Source organism: Bombus flavifrons, chromosome 9, assembly GCF_040668555.2.
Source record: "Bombus flavifrons isolate JBK064 chromosome 9, iyBomFlav1_principal, whole genome shotgun sequence".
In the NCBI taxonomy this organism is placed as follows: domain Eukaryota; kingdom Metazoa; phylum Arthropoda; class Insecta; order Hymenoptera; family Apidae; genus Bombus; species Bombus flavifrons.
In genome coordinates this window covers 419,508-440,668 of record NC_138450.1, presented here as the reverse complement: position 1 = coordinate 440,668, position 21,161 = coordinate 419,508, and the positions used below count along the sequence as shown (strand labels likewise).

Genomic DNA, 21,161 nt, shown 5'->3' with positions numbered 1-21,161 from the left:
TTACATTATTATTATGTTATTTCAAAAATATTTGATACATTTTCATTTATTCTTCAGATGTTTAATTTCTTTAAATTATACTTGATTATTTCAATTTATATAAAACATTACCTTATCATCTTCAATACAAAAAACGGCAGTTTTTATTATAATTAATATAATATTAATATTAATATAATAATATTTTACATAAAATAATATTTTTCTAATACTTAATTGGAGATCGTCTATTTTATCACCATATTATTATAATTATTATTTTTTCGAAAAAATCGCAATCAATCTTAATTTTTTCATTAAATTGTAGGTAAATACGTGTTTTTTAAAAAAATTTATTTCTAGCTTACATATAATTTATGTCGGTCAGATTTGCATTATATTATGCATATAAAAATATATCTTCTACATACATTGAATATTAACAAACATATATATTTTATATTTTATATCTTGCGTTTCTTTTTTAAAGGTTTACCGCAAGTATTGCCATTATTTATGTTACTATTATTAATATTCGTATGTGTATTTTCACTAGGTGCTTTTTTTGGTGTTGGACATAATCCTAATTCAGGCAATCTGAAAGAAAGTGATACACTAATATATAACGTACTTATTGCATACAATTGTAATTTATGCATTTAGTTTACATAATACATAATACATTTCATAGTCTATTATTTTATATTTATTTTGCACTATTTTTTCAGTATTTATTTTTCTGTATTTTTCCATAATTTACTAATATCATTTTACTATATTATGTTTTACTCATTTTATTAGTGAAAAATAAATAAAAAGGAGAATAGTTTGTTGGAAATATCAAATCTTTAAACTTTCGTTAATTTCTTATTATATGTTAAATATGTCATTTTTATTAATTAGAAATAGCTTCTTATTTTATTAATTATAGATAAATTATTGATCAATACCAGAAATTCCGAATTAATTTCTCGGTATATTTCTAATATTTCAAACAAAATTAATAAATATAACATAATTCGGTCAATATAACTTTAAAAGTGAAATGTATGAGTCTTAAAATGTTCATTTTACTTACTCAACTGCATTCCCATTCGGTTCTCGAACATTTTCCGTATTTCGTACAGTATTCATATTTTGTGTTGTACAATTTTCTTTGTGCTGATTTTGCATAGCAAATTGTTGTGTTTGTGTGGAATATAGACTTTTAGAGGATATTTGTGTGGGTGGGACAATTCCATTTCTTTCATAATACTTTTTCAAATCAACTGTAACACTCTTCGTACAGTTGTATGTTTTGTATATCCCAACCAGATAATCCGCAAGTTCAAACATATTTGATCTTAAAGATATAATTATAAATTGTGCATTTTTTGTCCTTTCCTTAATATAATTTCCAACAATTGAAACATTTTTAAAATCTAAGGCAGCATCTATCTCATCCATAAAATATAAAGGAGTGGGTTTATAGTGGTGTAGTGCAAATACAAGAGCCAAAGAGCTTAAAGTCTTTTCACCACCACTAAGATTGCAAATATTTTTCCAAGATTTCTTTGGAGGTCTTACACTAAAAGCAATTCCTTCGCTAAAGGGGTCTAAAGAATCGACCAATTCTAATTCAGCATCACCACCTAATGTAATCATTTGATACATCTCTTTCAATTTATCAGTAATGATAGTAAAACCTGCAAGAAACTCTTGAATTTTTCGACGCCTTGCTATTTCATAAATATCTCGTATTCTATTGCGTTCAGTAGTTATTTTTTCTAAATCAGCAGCACGTTGTAAATATAATGCATCTTTTTCTTTATATTCTGCTATAAGTTGCATATTTGGAACTTCCATAGGTAACTTTTTCTTAGCTTTTTGTAAATTTCCTATAAGAACTTTTTCTTCCAATTCATTAAGTTCCTCTTCTGTTAATTCTTTCAACTCTTCCACATTTTCACCGGGTATTATTTGAAGTTTTAAGTTTGCTATTTTTCTTGTGAAATCTGGTATTTTTTGATTTAAACCCTTAATTGTATTTCTATGCTCTTTTAATTTCTGATCGAGATCTATTTTAATTGCTTTCAGTTTATTCTCCCTAGCCTGCAAAATATCTAATTCTTCTTTAAAAGATGCCATAGCTTCGTCTCTTTCTGAAAGAGCTTCCGTGAATTCCTCAAGCTTTTTTAAATATTCTTTTCCTTGTTCTTCTAATTTTTGCTTTTCTTTCTGAATATCACGGAGTTTTTGTTCACAAGTACGTACATCATTTTCTAAACATTCTATTCGTTGCTCGGTTTTCTTTACATTTCTCTCAGCTGTTTTAATAGCAACTTGCAATCTGCATATTTCAGCTTTAGCTGTATCAATTGCTTTAGATAGGTCAGCTACCTTCTTTTGTTGATTTTTCACAGAACTTCCTGACAATGTATCTACTTCTTTATTAATACGAATTACCTGATTTTCAACAGTTTTTGAATTCTTTTGCACATCTTCCAAAGTTTCCTTTGCAGAGTTCATTACTTCCTTTAGCTGTTGCACTTTTTGTGGATTTGATATTAATTCTACAGTTCTTTTCTCTTGAACTTTAATTTGCGCCAATAACGATGGTTCTTGTTCGCTTAATGTCTTTATTTCGATGCACAACTTTTCCTTATTAACTTTCATTTCCTTTAAACCTACATTTAACATATGAATCTGATTTTCTAAAGATTGAGATCTAGCTTTAAGTTGATTGCACTCTTCACAAGTTTTATTCAAATCTGACTCTAGTGTTTCAATATCTGCTATACATATTTCATTTCTCACAACTTTTTGTCCCATTCTCCCTTTCATTGCAGTTCTTCCACCTCCACTCATTGTTCCTGACAATTCTATTAATTCGCCTTTCAAAGTAACTACTCTGAAACGTTTATAACCATATGCAATACGTGTTGCTTGATCTAAATCATTTGCCACTAACGTATCTTGTAATCCATAATAAAATGCTGGTAATACTCTTTCGTCTTCAACTTGTATAAGATCAAAAAGTCTTGGAACATTCTCAGGAGTTTGTATTCTTTGTTTACATTTTGATACTAAACGCTGTTGCTTTTCTAATGGTATAAACGTTGCACGTCCAATATCGTTTTGCCGAAGAAATGTTATACATGTTTGTGCAGTTGTTACAGTATCGACTACAATGTTATCTAGGGGACCACAAGCTGTTGAAACTGCAATGTCATATTTGCTGTCTATAGCACCAAGATCACCCTACACATAAACAGATACATAAAATTCTTATTATACATATGTACTACAAAATACTTTCTCTAGAAAGAGATATATTTATAATGCACTATATATTTATTCCAAGCAATCTTCACAGCAATAAAGATGTATGTTATTCTAATTGGATAAAAATACCTTCCATTTTTTCTTGCACTTTCAAACAAACAGACAATACCAAGTTACAGGGTATTTCACTTAAATTAAATATTTAAATTATTTCCATTGCTATTGAAGATAAGAAAAAATGAGTAAGAGACATTTAAGTTCCCTGAAAGTTACAATTTCCCTTGAGGATTATTCCAAGGTCGACATATTTTTTTATAATTGTGATCGACAGTTGTAGTCGACATCAAGACAAGTTCAACAACACGATGACCTTGAAATAATTTTAAACAGTATGATAGCAATATTTAATCATCAAGTCACTATTAATTTACATACCAATCTTCCAAAAACACCAGGAATTCTACCTTCCCTTTTTTCCCTCATTAAACTGTCTATAATTTTGTTCCTTGACTTATTTGCTTGCATAGCAAGTTTTTGTTCTTCAAATGAAATTCTCATCCTTTTCAGCTTTGAAGTCATTTCAATTTCCTTTGTTTTCATCTTTTTTAAATCTTGTTGTGCCTTTATTAATTCTCCTTCACTATAAGGAATTTTGTTTTCTAAGCTGTGTAGTTGTTCGTTTCGTGTCATTAAATTATCTACTGTTAATTTTAAAGAATCTTTCAATTTTTCTAATTTTTCTTTCTCTGTTAATTCTATAGAGGTATACAGTTCTAACTCAGATTTAGCAATATCAAATGCTGCTTGTGCTTGATTAACATCCTTTCTTAAAGATATTAGCTCTTTCTCAAGTTTGGAACGGTCATCCAACAGTGGTTTAGTCTTCTTACTTAATTCAGCCATCAACTTTTCTAATACTACTTCTTCTTTTTCCTTATTTTTCGAATGTTTGTCGACAAGTTCCTCACATTCTTGGATATCTTTTATACTTTTTTCTGGGACTCTATACAGTTCCTCTAATTTAGATTTTTCCTATAAAGAGTATTTAATTATTTATTTATTATAATTAATAGCTAGTAATAAAATTAATAAAATAATTATCCTAATCTTTTTTATAAGGATAATAAAATAAATTTTACTGTTTTTAAAGATGCAATGTTAGCTTTTCGTCTTTTATTTGTTTCCACTAATTCTGCATGAAGTGATTCGTCATATTTTCGAATTTTATCAAATTCTGTTGCAATTTCATCCTTGCGTTTCTGTAAATTGTTCCATGTTGCACTTTTTTCCTTAATCACTTTGTTCTTCTGCTCTTTATCACGATAAATTTCTTCCATTTTGTTTACAAGATCTGATAAATCTTTATCCATTTCATTAATTTTATTTTCCTGTTCCACAATTTCTTTTGATGTTTCAAATCTAAAAAAATTTGTTGTCAAACTCAAGCACAGTATAGTTTTCAAAATAGTTTACCTTTGATAACAATAAAGTTGATGCTGTAATTTCGTAATTGAATTTTCTAATTGCAAGTATTGAATAGCTTCTTGCATGGGTTCTTCAAGAGCTGCTTTTTCTTTTTCAACAATTTTGAGGCGGTTCAATTTCTCCACCCTATGTTCTGATAAAAATTCTATTTTGTTTGATAGTTTTTCTAATGGTTCTTTATAACGAACTGTTCCAATTATATCTTCCAAAAACTCAAGCATACCAGTGTCATTTTCATTTTGTGCCTTAGGCTTCATCATTGCTATTTGTTCAACTTCTCCCTAATAATATAATATAATGTAATATAGCGTAAAGTAATAAAAAGTTATATATTGTAAAGTAATAAATAATAAAATGCATACCTGCAAAATTAGAAAGCGATTGTGATCTAAATCTACACCATGAGATCTTAAAAGTTTTGCAATCTCTTTGAACTGTACTTTCTTTTTATTTAGTTCATAATAAGATGAATTATCTTTAAATGCTGTTCGCGATATAACAAATTCACTGTTTGGCACTATATCATAATCCATTTCCAACTGGAAAATAAAGAGAAATAACATTACTAATTCATAAAACTTGATAAAAGATAATCTTTTCTAATATGTAATATACCTTATCAATTATTTTTTGGAAATATACAGATACTGTACAGCTATTAACATCCTGATATTCATTCGAGTTATGTATTAAAACTGATATCTTTTTTGATCTAATCTTAGATGCTCTATACCCAAATACAAATAACATTGAATCTATAACATTGCTTTTACCACTACCATTTGGCCCAACAATTGCTGAAAAACACTATAAACAAAGAAAATTGGTAAATCGATACTGTGGCTTCCAGTTTATCAATAATTCTTATTGAAACTTTTTAGTTATCTAATATTTACCTTGTGAAATGGGCCAATAACCTGTGTACCTCCGTAACTTTTGAAATTTTCATTAACAATCTTAGTGATCATTAATCTAGGGCCATTAGCATCAACTTCGTTAATTACTTTAAGAGGTGGTGGTATATATATATCATCATCCACCTTTATTCCACCTTTTTCATCTTCGTGTAAAACATTCTCTTCACTAACTTCCATATTGGCTTCAGGAAAACTTTCATTAATACGATTTTCCTCGACCATCCTAATTCTCAATCTATAATATATTTTTCATCCGCAACACAATCTACATTAAAAGATGTAAATTCATACTGTAGAATGGTGGAGGTTAGATACATATCGATATTCAAAAGATGAAAAATATGTATGTGTTACTAATTGATTATATATTTTCCACAAATTAGTAATCTAGTCCAAACTAATTAAATAGCTTATTACATAAAAAAACAGGACGAAGGAGAATTTATATCAATCTTCTATATATACATGTCACATCTTTGTAAAAACTTACGCTTGATATTATCATAGAAACCACAAATAGACTTCCCAAATTAAATTTTAGTTCATATTACAATACAATTCACCATGATTTTGTTTCTAAATACATGTATTAACACTTTTTGTTTAACATAGTAAATAAATTACATTTGAAAGTAACGAATCAAAGGACGCCGTACTAAATTCAAATTTAAATCGTAACGTACAAATAATCAATTTACAATAAGCAATATTCTTTATGGACAAAATATGAGAGCTATGTATGTTATAACGAATATGATGCACATTATAAACGTATATATACATATATACAAATATATAATATAAATCGAATTTAAAACGCAATTTTAATTACAAAATTGTTATACCCATACATGTATTATATGTGCCCATTATGTTAAATCTGGTTACATACATTATGATCTTTAAATAAGTCTTATAAGTTAATATTAAGTAATTGTAAACTAACAAACATAATAATCATAAACATATATAAGTTATAAGAATACAGTAATAGAAGCGACAGCTCAATAGTTGCATTCACTGATTAGTAAGTGTATATACATTTGCTAAAGTAGAATTGAGCGTTTCTGGCAGCGTATTGTAGTACCCGCCTGACCTACGGCGCGACAGCCGAATAAAATAAGACCTAATTTAAACCTAATTCTTGTCTTTTGTTTATAGTTTATATAGGTTCATGTTAAGTGTAATTTTATTTGGCATCAATAGCTTTTTGCAAAAGTCATACATGATTACAGATTTTGTACTTTGATTGAATTTTTTGTGATGCGAAAAAATATTACATGGATTTGTTTAAACAACTGCTCATAAAAAATATATAATATGTAACAATATTTGTAAATAAATAATTTCTCGTTGTAAAATTTAAGTGTAGGATATGAATGTGTATTCAGGCCCCGCAAAATTTCTGTACCCGGCCCCGCAAAAGGTCATGCCGCCTGTATGTACTTCAGACACAAATGTTTCAAAATTGAATAATAGGAGTGACATACTTATTAAGGTCGCTGAATTTATTTCTTCCCTCTCCAGAAAGATATCGGAGAATAAATATATTTAAAAAAACTGATTATCTTGCAGTCTCGTAAAAAAAATGACAACCAGAAAAACTATTTTCATCGTTGCGTGGAGCCCTTGAAATAATGTAATTTTATTCTGAAGTTCTTTCACAAAATAATAAATAAAGACGATATTTAGATGATTCCATTTAGTTGAGTTATTCTATATGTTATATTCTGTTTCATTGTATATAATATTATGTATGAATGTTAAAATACTAAAAAGAAAGATCTAACTACAACAGACTCCGTGGCGCAACGGTAGCGCGTCTGACTCCAGATCAGAAGGTTGCGTGTTCAAATCACGTCGGGGTCAATTCGTATTCTTCATTTTTAACCTTTTTCTTTAAGAAAAATTATTTCTTTTAACGCGTTAAAGATCAAGTATATTTTTACATTAAAAGATATAAGATCTCATAAAATAATAAGCTAATTAGAATAATTATTATATACAACCCTTACTCTATTTGTTTACATTCAGTGCTGTGTTGTATGGAATACAGCATATATCATTATATCAAACATTATATGTATGCATAGAATGTGTTATATGTAAACACTACAGAATGAGATTGAATTAATTATTGGTGATTATCATTTTTCTACACTCTCAGACATGTTTATAAATTTCTATAAATAACGTAATAAAATAATCTTGATTATCTTAATTAGAATCAAGAGGTGAATAAAGCTAAGCATCTTCCTTTTCATCCGTGTAATTTGACGCATAACAAGTTTTACGAAACCAAAAGAAATGGGCAAAGAAAATGATTCTGATAATACAAAAAAAAGGAGAAAATCAGTTAGTGGAAATTCTGGAATATCTCTGAAAGATGGAGATATATATAAGGTAATATCACTTTATACAGGAATTTCTTTGAATTTTCAAGTATCTATTCCTCATATTTAGGTTATAATTAGTTATGAAGAAAAGGAAGCTATAGAACGTTTACCAGAAAATGATTCTGAAAGTTTTCTATCTACCTGTGATAATATACGTGCGGCTATGAATAAAATTGCAAAATTAAAAACCACTGGGGATGTAAACGTTTGTATATCAATCAAGGAGAAACTAAATTTCATTAGAAAAATAAATGCAATTTAATAAGTTTAAATTTCATACTTTTAGGCTAAAGATGAAATACATGAACTTCAGATTCAGACATCATTAGCATTTATTGAACTAAAAAAATTGAATAGAATGGAAAAATTTCGTACAAAATTTGCAAGAGATTCTCTTATATCTTCAAAAAGTTCTGTCGATAGCAGACATTTACATTTACAAAACCTGTTATATGAAGTAATGCACTTAAAGAAAGAAGTTGTTAAATGTCTTCAATTCAAGTAATTCTTGTTTATTTAAAATTCTTTTAATTTAGTTTTAGATTTAATGTAATTGATATATAACATATATATGTAATATATTAATGTATAGGTCTAAAGATGAATTGATACAACTTGTATCAGAAGAGGAATTTTACAAGGAAGCACCTGAAAATATTTCTAGGCTGGTATGAAATAAATTTAAATTAAAGTTATTTTTGTTTACATTTCTATATAAAATAATGTTGCAGGAAATAACAAAACATAATCCTCATCAACTAAGACTAGCACGCCTAGAATGGGAATTAACGCAAAGAAAACAACTAGCCGCTTTGTGTGATGAATTGACAGAGAATAAAAAGGCAGTAGCATTGAGTATTGAATCAAAACAAACTCGACTTGATAATCTTGCTCCACAACTTCGCACTATATTAGAAGTATTTTTGACATTTTTGTAGAGCATAGTTTTTTTATTCGTAATTGAACTAAAATCACCATTAATTTTTCCAGGCAAGCAAGCCATTACAAGAAAGCCTTGGTTTGTTGTTGGATAAAGTTAGACAAGAACATCATAAAGCGACATTACTTGCATCACCACTGTATGTTCTTTATGCAAAGGCATCTGCATACAGAGATGCATATGGTATCACATTTTTTATTGCCCAAGTATTTTATATTTTATTGCTTTATTTTTTATGAGATTTTTTCTTCCAGATAATTCTATAATAGTAAAAGTAGAAGGTGATGAAGAAGAAGCAAAGCGTGCAAATAATCAGGATGGATTACAAGAATCTGATTCAGATGCTGAAACTGTTTCTGAAAATGTTACAGAAGAAACACCTGTACATAAAAAAAGACATCATAGGTTATCTAGAGAAGCTAGGCAAGAAGAGAAAAGAATAAAACTGTTACAAAGGCATCCTTTAAACGTAAAGATAATTATTAAATTGAAAAGTTAGTATTCACAAAAATTAATAGATAATTATAACCTGAAATAGAATATATTAAAACACAAATTTTCAGATGAAACAAAACTGACATTGCAATTTTATTACATGATGTCTCTGAAAGTTGTAACTGTGGAATCAAAATTAAAAACTGATGGTGTTATGGGCATTAGTACAGGGTATATCGTATTTTATACACTACATCATTTATAGTGCAAATATTGTTGTTGCTTTTTTATTATAGTTGACTACAAATTCTCTTTGTCTTTTTTTTTTTCAATAGAGATATGCTTATATCAGAATCGATTTTACGGGAGTTATATCCACGAGATTTAGGATTAGAGAGTCCAAATCCTGCTAATTATTATCAATTGAATCGACATAATTTAGGCCAATTTTCATCACTTGGATTAGGAATCCCATATAAATGGGCACAAAGAATGGCTGGATTACATTTTATTTCACTGGATACGAGAGAGCAAAAAGTATAAAAATTTTAATATAATATATATGTATTGATACATCGCGTTTACTACATAAATTATTTTCGAGTAATCTATATATCAATATTTTACAGTTTACGAGCTGCGAAATAACACAAGATAGTGTTGAATGTGTGTTGAGAGAAATCAAAAGACGTGTAATAGCAAGATTAGAGTTATGTACGGAGATTAGACAATTAGAATGCGGAAACTTCCCAAATTTTACTACTAATAACGATATTTTACCACAAAAACTTAGTACAATTTTACAAAAATTCTCAACAATTTCATGGAGTAATTATTGTAATAGTGTAAATCCCATTTTTCAAGAACAAGGATTAGTATCTTCATTGGACATCTTTTATGAGGCTATACTTCGTCGGGGCAATAGTAAGATATAGAATTATTTAATACATAAATCTTTCTTTTATATTATTCATTAATCCATTCATGATTCATTAAACTTACAATATTTGTTTTAGATGAATTAATTGCAAGAATAGCTATAAAACCAGATTATCCAAAAATAGCACCGGTATTTAATATAAGTATAAATCCTATAGTACCTGCATCTGTAGATATTTTAAGAGATATTGAAAGGGAAGTGAATGTCATGTGGATAAAACCGCCGACATTATCTGCGCAACTTCAGCGATTACGAGCATGTTTCGACATTTATTTGGAATCTGAAACTATTATACCAAAAGAGAAGATCTTCTTTCACCCTGTAAAAGGTCGTATTCGTGCTAGACCATATAAATATTTAGAGCTAGGTGGTGGAATTTTTATTCATCGTTAATCTAATACAATACAACATGGTATATACGAATACATTTTTGCAAAATACATTACGTCTACGCAAAAGACAATAAAGTCTATACAGTAATAGGTACTTAAATGCCAATAGAATCATTCCACTTAAATTCTATTACTTTCCACTGCTCTATGTCTCGAGAGCGCAGCATAACCCAATCTATATATTATAAATAAAATATTAGGCATTAGGTAGTATTTCACGTCTTGCTAGATTTCTTTTTTTCCTTATCAAAGGGGTCAAAAGTTCATGGCTATTCCTGGAGTAAAATCGATGCCTATTATAAAAAAAATTACAATGTGAACTCCCGATTCATTGAAATTTAAGTATTTACTACTGTATTATTTATTTTTTTTATTTATGATTATAAAGGATAACTAAACGAAAGATTTCAAGTCAAAGATAGAGTAATTGGATATGTTAAGCCAGAATCCATCAAGAAGTATGCTTGCAGTTTATGTTTTAATTTTTTATTCTCTCTACAAAGCTTGTTACTTTCTTTCCTTAACCTAATATTATTTACTTTTATATAATTATAATATTCCCAAAAGTTACTGATTTTAGCACATGATTCAGGAATCTGGAATAATTTGTTTGGAATATCATTGCAATAACATAAACTATATTTGTTTTATTTTGTTTCTTACATTAGTATCAGCACATTCATTATATACTGTATTTTGTATAAAATATTTCTTCAAGTTAAAAAATAAAGGTTCCAAATTGGCGCATATTTTAATTATTTCAAGAATTGTGCAACCTTTTTCCATAAGTCTTTGTAAATGCTAAAAATAAAAAGCATTATTATACCATAAAAGTGCAGGAAAATAATTATAATAAAAAACATATGTTTTCTTACTTTTAATACTTCATTGCTTTTAATAGCCAATTTTTTTAACTGTACAGAATTTATCATTTGAGTTATAGTTAATTCATATTTAATATTTTTGTATTTTTCCTTTATTTTTATATCTGTTATTTGGAGTTTTGCAATTTTTTCATTTCTTTTTCGTGATAATATGTGTATGTTGCCTTTTAAACTTTCAATAATACTTTGTAACTGTAAGCATACTTTTGGATACCGCAATATACACATTCGATGAATGTTATCTTGTTCTTTTAAATACTCATACTGTGTTCTTTTGTTTTCAACTATTCTTTGATATTCATTTATTATTCTATTTAGCTGTTCCCAGAATTTTTCTACGTTTGAAAAAGACTGATGCAGAAGATTTGATGTCATATCTTCCTCCTAGCATATTTAATAAAATTATTTACAAAATTTTGATTAATAACTTCCTATATAGTAAATTAATATTATTACCAAGTACAAAATATTAAAAATATTAGCAGCATTGTATGTTTTTCTTATAGTTTGTGTATGATTAAAAATTGTACTTTTTTTGCTTATATTATTGGAAATTTCCTTATAGCACTGTTCCATGTGATTTCTCAATTCAGTTAACTCTACCATATTATTTGTTTTAGTATTATTAAATGTACATGTATCATGTAACTCTGTCAATTTTTGTTTGTATTTTCCTATATAATATTAAAAGAAAGATTATGAATTTATATAAATTTGAAAATAAACATAAGAAATAACGATATTATAGATTCATAATTTTTATACAAATAGTTATGAAAATACCAATTATATTATTGATTAACAAAATATGTGTTTCTTGAAGTTTTCTGTGATCTGCATCTGCTATTTTTAATTCATTATATAAATAAGAAATTGTTGCATCCTTAGTTCTTATTGCTCTACCAAAAGTTGTATGAAGATGTTTTACATTTTTATGAAGTTCCTTACATTTTATTTGTCGCAAAACATACCTCCACTTTTCATTAATTTTGGCAATATTTAATTTTGAAAATACCTCTTCGCGTTTTAATTTATTCTGTAATAATTTAAATTTAAAATGCTATAATAAGAAAATTTAATAAATTATGTCTTATACCTTAGTAAAAATAGCGATTAATTGTTGTTTACGCCTTTTGGTTTCTAACTCAAATTCAAGTCTATGTTGCATATAACGTACACGTTCCTCTTCGTTCATTCGAGCAAATTTACTACTTTTATTTTTTCTTCTTCTTAACATTTTTAACTAATGTTTCTTTCGAAAACAACTATTAATTAATCACTTTATGTATGCAGTACATTTATTATGTAACAAACTAATAACATATAAATAAATGTACTTACTGCATGCAATACTTTAATAACAAAGGTGTATGTAATTTATATAAGGTAACCTTCCACTTAAAAAGCACATATAGTAATATGTTTGATCAATAGCAGCATCAAAATCTAGTATTAGAGATGAATAGGCTAGTATCTGTTGTTCGGGTATTTCTTGTCTGTTCATTGTGATGATATTGTTACAGGTAATAGTTTCTGCATCTCCTCTAGTAGTAGACTTCAGTCATTTTCTTTTAAATGGGTTACTACTATCTGCTTTTCCAAAATAATTAAAAAATATGGTCGAAACTTTTTTGAGAAGAATGATTTTTCTTAAAATATCTTTCTGCGTGAAGTTTTTATAAAGTTTTTTGTAGCCTCATCATAAATTAAATCAATTCGATATTTTTTTTTCGTTATTATGGCGTGATAAGAAAAATATCGAATAATGCTGTCCTCCGGCATTGTCCTATCATAAAAAGTGAAGGCGAAACTGTAGAAAAGCTAACTATCCTCCGATTTCTATGTATTTTTGGATATGTTGTAAAACTCAAAACTTTGAACAATATTTTTCTATATATGTAAGGAGGTCACATAGCTTCCTAGATATTCCTGAAAAATTGCTGGTACCATAACAGTGAATTCTACTTAAGCACGCGTCTGTAGTAGCGTGAGCATTAGTATTGGTTACGGCCACCGGTCGCTTATCTTCTGTTTATAAACAAGGGTACGAGTGAGCTTCAAGACTCCGTGCACAACGTGCATATGCGAGATTGTTAGAAATGTCTTTAAAACTTAATTAAAAGTGAATATCATTAATATATTTGGGTTAGCTTTTTCAATCCGGCAACCATAAGGAGGCCGGTAATGCTTCCATAAAATGGGAACAATTATTTTTTTATAATACATTGTCAATCTAATCAAGTTTAGAAATAGAATTAGACGGAGGTAGTGTGACATCATTTACCTCTCAACCCCATCAGAGATAAGACATCGACCCCCGACTTTCGGACACCAAGGGGCTGCGACGCATCTTAGTCCCCATCAGAGAAAAGACATCGACTCCCGACTGTCGGACGCCAAGGCTGCGACGCATCTTAGTCCCCATCAGAGATAAGGTCTCAACCCCCGACATTCGGACCCCTTGGGACCCACACCGAACCCCTCAACATCCCCAAGCCAGGCTGTACATAAGCTGAGACTTCACCCAGCTCGGGCAGTTCTTGTTCTAGTTGCTGTTCTTGTACAACACCCCTTTTTCGGTTCAACGTTATTCTACTGTTGTAAGTGCCAAAATTATAATAAAGTTCGATAAAAGGAAATTAATAGTTGGGTTACGACTCAGCTTTCTTCTCTCTTATAACCCAAGTATCGATTTTACGTGACAGTAGCAACGCACATACCTCAGACATCTTAAACAAATGAATAATATCATCACAATTCCTAAGGGCTCATCGCCCTGGAAAACAATCTAATCCCTCGAAAAACCGTTCCAACCCATACCTGTACTCTCCACAAACAACCTTCACAAATAAAGATAAAGCAGAAATACTAGCAAATCACTTCGGGCAGCTACATACAATAAAAAGCAATCAATGCAACGGTAAAAAGCTTTCTTGAAAACATTACCACTGAAAACATCAGCGAATGGATAAATCACATCATCCCTTGCAAAAAGCTCATGTTACACTCGAACACCTAAAATTGCACAAAGCATCTGGTCCCTAACAAAATACATAATATATTGTTTAAAAATCTATCCAAAAAATGCATAGTTTGACTCACATATATCCCAAATGGTATGTTCAAACTGGGATATTTCCTAACGAAATGGAAAATGGCGATAATAACATAGCATTAAAACCAGGTAAAGATAAAGCAAAACCTTCAAGCTACAGATAAATTAATTTATTGCTCAAACCAAATGAGGTAAAAAGTCCATTTGCAAAAGTATATACACTTTGCGAGTAAATAAAATTATTCTTCATTCACGAATAAATGATCACTTTGTTTATATACATGTTTTTATATATATGTTATTTACATTTACTTTATATACATGTTATTCATCATTCAAATAAAACTTGTATCTTTCTAAATTAGGATGTTTGGTGATTAAATGGCTACAAACTATTTTTCAGACGGTTGAAAAATAATTAAAAAACGATAAAATGTTTCGAGATGGTTTTAAAATATAAATAAAACCATTAAATTTTAGGTTTCTGTCAAATATTAATAACCAAACATATGTATACTTTTTCATCATTATAATATTAAGTGTATTAGTTGTGTATTTATTGTTTTATCTGTCTGAGCCAAACGTCCAACCTAAGCCGATTCAAAAGTCAAAAGATATCTGATTACTTTCTTTGGAGCAAGTCATTTTTTCGACATTCAGTAGAAGAGGCAAGCCAAATAGCGAGTTACGGTATGCAGAACACCGCCTACATTCGTTATCATAATCCATTGACTAGGTAAACAGATCGCAGTAACACAACGAGGTGCTACTGCACAAATGTGTACTCGAATTTATAAATAAATTGACCCTGTGCTGAACCGCATTATCACTAAAGGAAGTAACGAGTGTCAGTAAGAAGATTAAGTAATAAATGTGTATTCAGCCAAACATATTTGACCGAACCCGCCGAAATAGCTGCCACCTAAGTGCAGTCAGTGGCTCCATGAATTCTACTCATTGGACGAAACATGAATAGAAGCCAATATGGCGTCAAAATAACGTGTAAATACCCAAAAAATGTTCAGTTTTACATATCCATAACTTTTGAACTAGTGGATTCCGCAACTTAAAATTTATATTTTCGGATTCCATACATCGAAAACTACAAGATTGCAAACAAAAAAGTCAATAACTTTTGAACCCTTAAAGTAAAGTTCAGCCCCAATTCTAAATATGAAACAATAAACATGTACATTTGCGTAATATGTGAAATTCTATAAATTAATGTATATTGTTTTATTGTAACTGAATTATAAAAATATTTTAATGCATTTAAAAAATGACGGAAATAAATTGGTATGCATCGAGTGTTTCTTATGACATGCATAAGGATTTTAACAGGAATACTTAAAATATTAAATTGCTTGGTTATTGCTTGTAGGATTGCCAAACCTATGAATTACAAAACAATACAGTTTGCAACTTTAGAAGAAGTAAGTGACCATCCCTTAAAACCTGTCACGGTGATGGTAAGTATAATTGAACAATATATAGGAAGATATAATATAAAAGATAAGTTTTATCTCCTGAGTTTTAACATTTTATTATAGATAATTCTACATATATAAAATATATTTATTCAATTATTGATGCAGTTGTTTTATTACATACAATTATATTATATACAATTATATATATTGTATTTTAAAGAATATAAAAATGCTAATTTTATATAAATTACGTCCTTAGTTAATTGACGGCCGTAGTGGGATAAAGCGTAATGTGTTACGAAGTACCAGTACTGGTTCTTCAACTGCTACATCAACACCAACTCATACACCTATTCCAGGAAGTTCTTTAGTAGATCCATTATTAAGTCATTGTTCCTTTGATGGTTCAGATCCTCTTTCACAATTTGCTAAAGAAGAACTAGACCCATTATCTAAGATGGCTGCAGATGAGGTTTGTAGACTATGTTTTGTTTAAATATGAAAGAGAAAAAATTACATTATGTATCATTTATGTTTTAAAATATAATGCAGTGGGATTACTCTTGTAATACAGTAGTCACTAATAAAAAATCTATGGATACTGCAGAAGAATTAGTAGAACCATGGTTAGCAAGACGTACTACAATATTAAACAAATACACAACATCAGAAAAATTGTCAATAGTTACTAGTTTCTTACCAGGTGGTGAAAAAGGTATTATTTTTTTGTTAATTAATAATATTAGTAAAACAAATAAAGCATAAATAAAGACACACTCGTAAATTTATTATAGTTATTGTTAAAGTTCAACCAAGTGGTGGAGTTGTTGATAAAGTACGAACAAGATTGGAACAGTTAGATGATTTTGAAGAAGGATCTGTCAGACAAATGTTAGATTTATCTCAACAACAATATACTGCGAGAGTCGAACAATTAAATAATGAACTTGTACAAGCCTGGCATTCTGATCAAAGGGTTAAAGCACTTAAAATAGCAATTCAGGTTTTCATTTCCACCTATTTGTTATTGGTTGTATTTAATTACGCGAGAAAGAAAATGTAAATTAATCCCAAATTATTTCAGTGTGCGAAGTTATTAGTAGATACATCTGTTATGGCTTTTTATCCTGGCAAGTTTGTTCTTATCACAGATATTTTAGATATTTTTGGGAAACTGGTTTATGAAAGATTAAAGGTTAAAGCTGAATATTACAAGTTAGTATTATCTTATTTTGGTATTGTTTAATGCTATATTTTATTCAGTAATGTGATTTGAGGAAGCGTTTTTGGTAACTATCTTCGTGTGGTATAAAAAATATAGCTATTGATTCAAAAACATTTATGATTTTGTTAATATCCAAAAGCCTAATATGTGATAAAAATATATTTTTTAATTTTTATCATAGAATTTTTATTTTTTTTAAATAGTTGTATATATATAATACATTATATATCTTTCAGACCAGGAAATAAAATGCCTACAAGTTTACCTGATAATTTCACACCAGATATGGTACCTGAAAATGCGAAAGAAACTTGTAGAAATTGGTTTTACAAAATAGCATCGATAAGAGAACTAGTTCCACGTCTTTATGTAGAAATGGCAATAATAAAGTCTTATAGCTTTTTAACAACAAGGTAAAAATACAAGTATTCTTTAGACAATTATACATATTTAATTATACGTTTAATGTCAATTAAAAGTTATATTATTTTTAGTGAATTTAACACAGCTTTACTGCGAATAACGCGAATGATAAGAGGTATCGGAAATCCTCTCATAGCTGTATATGCTAGATGTTATTTATGCCGAGTGGGACTAGCTTTAAATAAAACGTCTGATTTTGAGTTTGTGAGGGAGAACTTTTACGATTTCCTTTTTACATACCAACAGCTGTTTGGGCAATTTGTGAAAACTGAATTAATTGAGCAAAATATGACTTTATATTCTTATTTAAACCTTTACCTACCAGCTTTGGATTGGATTTTGCAAGTATTGGTAGCTACAACCTCTGAAAATTTTTTAGAAGATGTACTTTCTCGGTGTAAAAACCAAGCAAATAGGTGATTATTTATATATCTAATGATTCTATTATGTGCTTATGTCAGAAATGCTAACCTTTGTGAGATTAAAATATGGAAATATGTATTTTTTTTTTTTTAGTTCATTATTATTGAACAGTATTTTGACAGCATTTAAACCTACATATATTGGAGAGCGTGCAATGGATTTTGTAAATTTAATAACTACAATCGAGGATGATGGTAATTCAATAATATTGCAATGAATGACTAAATCGATTTAAAATTTGTATATTGTATATGCTTTATACTTTCAGGTTTTCCACAGTATCTGTTATACCGAAGTTTAGGTGAAAGCCTTGTATTAGAATCACCACCAAAAGAAGACTGTCAATCAATTCTTAATATGGTATGGAAATATATAACAGAGTTAACAAACCCTAACAAATTTATGCACTGCGTTGAAATTTGGATTCAATTTACCGCTATTCATTTTTCCGTAAGTTTAAAATTTTCATTTGAGGACAAAAAAGTATTCGTTTTTTACAATTCTAATATTATAGGTAAATGAATTGAATTTGTTCTTTGGAAAAATAATTGATCGACTTAATCCAAACAAAAGCTTTGAGCATTTTTATCCACAGTTACAAAATATTATTGAAAAAGTAGTATCTCATACACAAGATTTTGAATCATTACTTGCTATGGTAATTTATCTCTTATCTATTACTACTTACAATTTTGATTTTCTTTTTTTTTAATTTAAATATTATATAAACATTTAAACAATATAAACATTTTTCAGGATAATTTCTTACCTCTAATAGATTTATTTCACAAAGAAAGTATTAAGGTTGAAGTGTGTAAGACTGTTATGGAAGGTATAAGTGTTCAAACCAGCCCTATTACTGATCCTATTTTTATAAATGCTCTTATGTTCATTGCTAGGATAATGCATGATTCTGTTAGGTAATTTTCTTGTTTTATAAATGTATACTTACTTTTACATTATATACGTATATAGTTGTTTTTGGATAAGTGATCACGAAATGAATGCGCTTTAAGATACCATTTTTTAATCAGATTTTGTGTAAATGTTGATGACGAAGGGGGTGGTCTTATTCTATCGAGAGCAAATAAGATAAAAGAACAGTGAATGATGTTTCAATGTTGCAAACCCTATCAGTAACAGATTAAAGAGAATTTCGGGTGCTGTGTCTATCAAGTTACATAGCAATGGACTTTTATTCGGAGAACTTTAGCAATCTAGTGGTAATAATTTCATAGAAATTTAAACATAAATAGGAAAATTCAATTTTTTGTTAATAATCCACTATGATCTAGTGTTAAAAATGATTCTTTTGTTTTATCATCGATTAATTATGCGAAGTTCAAACACTGTCTACCGTTATTCGCACTGATTGATTTATTAAAAATAAGAATGCTGAAGCTGATCACATCCGAGAACTATCGTAATACGTGTATGAATGTATTGTGTATATATGTGTAGTCTGATAAGAAGATAATTCCAGTGCTCTAACTGTTGAAGATGAAAAACGGCAAATTGGTCAACTTATATGTGGTTTAGTTCAACGTGTTGATTATGGTCGTGACTTTGAAAAGCAACTTAATTTTTATGCCGAAGCTAGAGCTGCTTTTCCTAATCTTGATAGTGTTCATACACAACTTGTACAGGTAATTAATCTTTAATCATATTCTTAGTATGAAGTGAAGTTTATATTTAAAAATTGTTAATGAACGTTTTTCTTAATATATTTAATGTATGTAGTGTGTAAATAGACTATCAGTCGATACTCGAAGGATTGTTCGTGGACATCACACAAGAAGAACGTCGGCGTTTGTACGCGCTTGTGCCGCGTTTTGTTTTATTACTATTCCATCATTAACTTTAGTTCATACACGGCTACAGTTATATTTACTTTCAGGCCAAGTTGCACTCTTAAATCAATGCCTGGGTCAAGGTAATTAATTATATTCGGTATTTATTATATTCACTGTGATTAGATAATTAACTAAAATCTATTTTATTAGCTGATGCATGTTTTAAGGCTGCATTAAGCTTAGTTCCGGAAATGCCCAAAACAATAGATATAGATGGAAGACAAAAAAGTTCACAACCTTATTTACTTTCATATTTATCAAACTTTTTATCGACGTTGCTTGTTGTTCCGGTATGTATTTATAATTAAAATTAGGTAAATATGATCTCTTTCTGGATTTATAATATATAAATGAAACGCTACTGAAAGTTACAACATTGTATAGGATAGTCCAGAGCATGGTGTTTTATATTTAATGCGAGGTTTACTTAATGCTGTTCAACGGTGTTTTGATGAAAATACGTCAATGAAGACATACTTGTATTTACGGGTGCTTGACTTATTGTCAGCAGTTGTTCAAGAAAACTATCCATATCATGTTGAAAAGGTATGTTAAATAAAAATGAAAATATATTAAAGAAACTTGGAGTATTATAATACGATTAGAGTATTTCATATATATTTAGGTTGATTCTAATGATAAATTATATGGATCTGATCAAAAATTTATAAGCGAAGTGAACAAAATAAGTTCGAAAATTGTAGAAGAAATTTTATCACACTTGAAGTATCTTGGCTCTACCGATCAATTGGAAAAGCAAGTAGCTCTTGCATTAGAACTTTTTAATTGCTTTATTATTAGAGCCGATTTGCGCGATCCACAATTAGCGCACATGGCTGTAAATTTATGGAATTTATGTGTTCGGCATGGTTCGATAGATTCAAAAGTGAAGGTAAGGGGTAATAATGTGTTCGCTTCATAAGCGATATTTTAAATAAATAAAATTAAAGTTTTTTTGCAGATGAAGATGATAGCGTATATAGTACAAAAAGGTCATCACAAAGGATACGAACATTTTGGGGACATTTTAAGAAAAATGTTAAAATAAATAGTAGATTAAATGTAATAAGTAATTTATCAAGGATTAAACTTATATGTAAATTGACGGAAAGCATAAATA

The 21,161-nt window shown here is 28.8% G+C and overlaps 4 protein-coding genes and 1 non-coding gene across 9 annotated transcripts; 3 read left to right on the top strand and 2 right to left on the bottom strand.

The window, feature by feature from the left end:
• Positions 1-206: 206 nt before the first annotated feature.
• Positions 207-6,323, bottom strand: glu (structural maintenance of chromosomes 4-like protein gluon). 2 transcript variants are annotated; one of them, XM_069119479.1, is made up of 9 exons: positions 6,000-6,121; positions 5,625-5,910; positions 5,344-5,535; positions 5,091-5,267; positions 4,717-5,009; positions 4,383-4,662; positions 3,679-4,275; positions 1,058-3,219; positions 207-576 (listed from the first exon to the last, which is right to left on the bottom strand). In XM_069119479.1, the coding sequence occupies exons 2-9, from the start codon at positions 5,865-5,867 to the stop codon at positions 444-446; spliced, it is 4,077 nt and encodes a 1,358-aa protein (XP_068975580.1). In that variant the 5' UTR covers positions 5,868-5,910; positions 6,000-6,121; the 3' UTR covers positions 207-443. The 2 variants fall into 2 exon arrangements, with proteins under 2 accessions (XP_068975580.1, XP_068975579.1); XM_069119478.1 differs by lacking the exon at positions 6,000-6,121 and adding an exon at positions 6,136-6,323 and having other exon boundaries at positions 208-576.
• Positions 6,324-7,442: 1,119 nt separating this feature from the next.
• Positions 7,443-7,514, top strand: TRNAW-CCA (transfer RNA tryptophan (anticodon CCA)). The gene has a single exon. It is a non-coding gene; the product is annotated as a tRNA-Trp (tRNA).
• thoc5 (THO complex subunit 5) lies at positions 7,509-12,280 on the top strand. The gene is made up of 12 exons (XM_069119539.1): positions 7,509-7,728; positions 7,813-8,048; positions 8,109-8,246; positions 8,328-8,542; positions 8,634-8,709; positions 8,773-8,958; positions 9,032-9,164; positions 9,236-9,475; positions 9,545-9,647; positions 9,752-9,953; positions 10,046-10,340; positions 10,433-12,280. Exons 2-12 carry the CDS (start codon positions 7,953-7,955, stop codon positions 10,747-10,749), a joined length of 2,001 nt encoding a protein of 666 aa, XP_068975640.1. The 5' UTR covers positions 7,509-7,728; positions 7,813-7,952; the 3' UTR covers positions 10,750-12,280.
• LOC138183026 (dynein regulatory complex subunit 2) lies at positions 10,824-13,828 on the bottom strand. The gene is made up of 6 exons (XM_069119543.1): positions 12,729-13,828; positions 12,416-12,668; positions 12,089-12,306; positions 11,624-12,016; positions 11,412-11,549; positions 10,824-11,344 (listed from the first exon to the last, which is right to left on the bottom strand). Exons 1-6 carry the CDS (start codon positions 12,867-12,869, stop codon positions 11,156-11,158), a joined length of 1,332 nt encoding a protein of 443 aa, XP_068975644.1. The 5' UTR covers positions 12,870-13,828; the 3' UTR covers positions 10,824-11,155.
• A 1,628-nt stretch (positions 13,829-15,456) lies between these two features.
• On the top strand, positions 15,457-21,159 carry LOC138183060 (VPS35 endosomal protein-sorting factor-like). 4 transcript variants are annotated; one of them, XM_069119593.1, is made up of 18 exons: positions 15,457-15,983; positions 16,069-16,156; positions 16,377-16,589; positions 16,670-16,832; positions 16,912-17,120; positions 17,202-17,332; positions 17,579-17,755; positions 17,837-18,181; positions 18,282-18,382; positions 18,457-18,638; positions 18,703-18,846; positions 18,945-19,108; positions 19,672-19,834; positions 19,929-20,121; positions 20,192-20,331; positions 20,426-20,587; positions 20,667-20,933; positions 20,992-21,159. In XM_069119593.1, the coding sequence occupies exons 1-18, from the start codon at positions 15,967-15,969 to the stop codon at positions 21,004-21,006; spliced, it is 2,874 nt and encodes a 957-aa protein (XP_068975694.1). In that variant the 5' UTR covers positions 15,457-15,966; the 3' UTR covers positions 21,007-21,159. The 4 variants fall into 4 exon arrangements, with proteins under 4 accessions (XP_068975694.1, XP_068975693.1, XP_068975692.1 ...); XM_069119592.1 differs by having other exon boundaries at positions 15,458-15,983; positions 16,924-17,120; positions 21,003-21,159; XM_069119591.1 differs by having other exon boundaries at positions 15,461-15,983; positions 21,003-21,159.
• Positions 21,160-21,161: the final 2 nt, after the last annotated feature.

Coding starts and splice junctions, on each gene's coding strand:
- thoc5 (XM_069119539.1), top strand. CDS start 7,953: ATGGGCAAAGAAAATGATTCTGATAATACAAAAAAAAGGAGAAAATCA. Junction 8,959..9,031: donor AACTTCGCACTATATTAGAA/GTATTTTTGACA, acceptor TAATTTTTCCAG/GCAAGCAAGCCATTACAAGA. Junction 10,341..10,432: donor TATACTTCGTCGGGGCAATA/GTAAGATATAGA, acceptor TATTTGTTTTAG/ATGAATTAATTGCAAGAATA.
- glu (XM_069119478.1), bottom strand. CDS start 5,867: ATGGTCGAGGAAAATCGTATTAATGAAAGTTTTCCTGAAGCCAATATG. Junction 4,276..4,382: donor ACATTGCATCTTTAAAAACA/GTAAAATTTATT, acceptor TACTCTTTATAG/GAAAAATCTAAATTAGAGGA. Junction 3,220..3,678: donor CTGGTGTTTTTGGAAGATTG/GTATGTAAATTA, acceptor GTTTATGTGTAG/GGTGATCTTGGTGCTATAGA.
- LOC138183060 (XM_069119591.1), top strand. Junction 16,590..16,669: donor CTAAGATGGCTGCAGATGAG/GTTTGTAGACTA, acceptor AATATAATGCAG/TGGGATTACTCTTGTAATAC. Junction 19,109..19,671: donor ATAATGCATGATTCTGTTAG/GTAATTTTCTTG, acceptor AGATAATTCCAG/TGCTCTAACTGTTGAAGATG.
- LOC138183026 (XM_069119543.1), bottom strand. CDS start 12,869: ATGTTAAGAAGAAGAAAAAATAAAAGTAGTAAATTTGCTCGAATGAAC. Junction 12,017..12,088: donor TTTTTAATATTTTGTACTTG/GTAATAATATTA, acceptor TAAATATGCTAG/GAGGAAGATATGACATCAAA. Junction 11,550..11,623: donor AAAGCAATGAAGTATTAAAA/GTAAGAAAACAT, acceptor TTTTATTTTTAG/CATTTACAAAGACTTATGGA.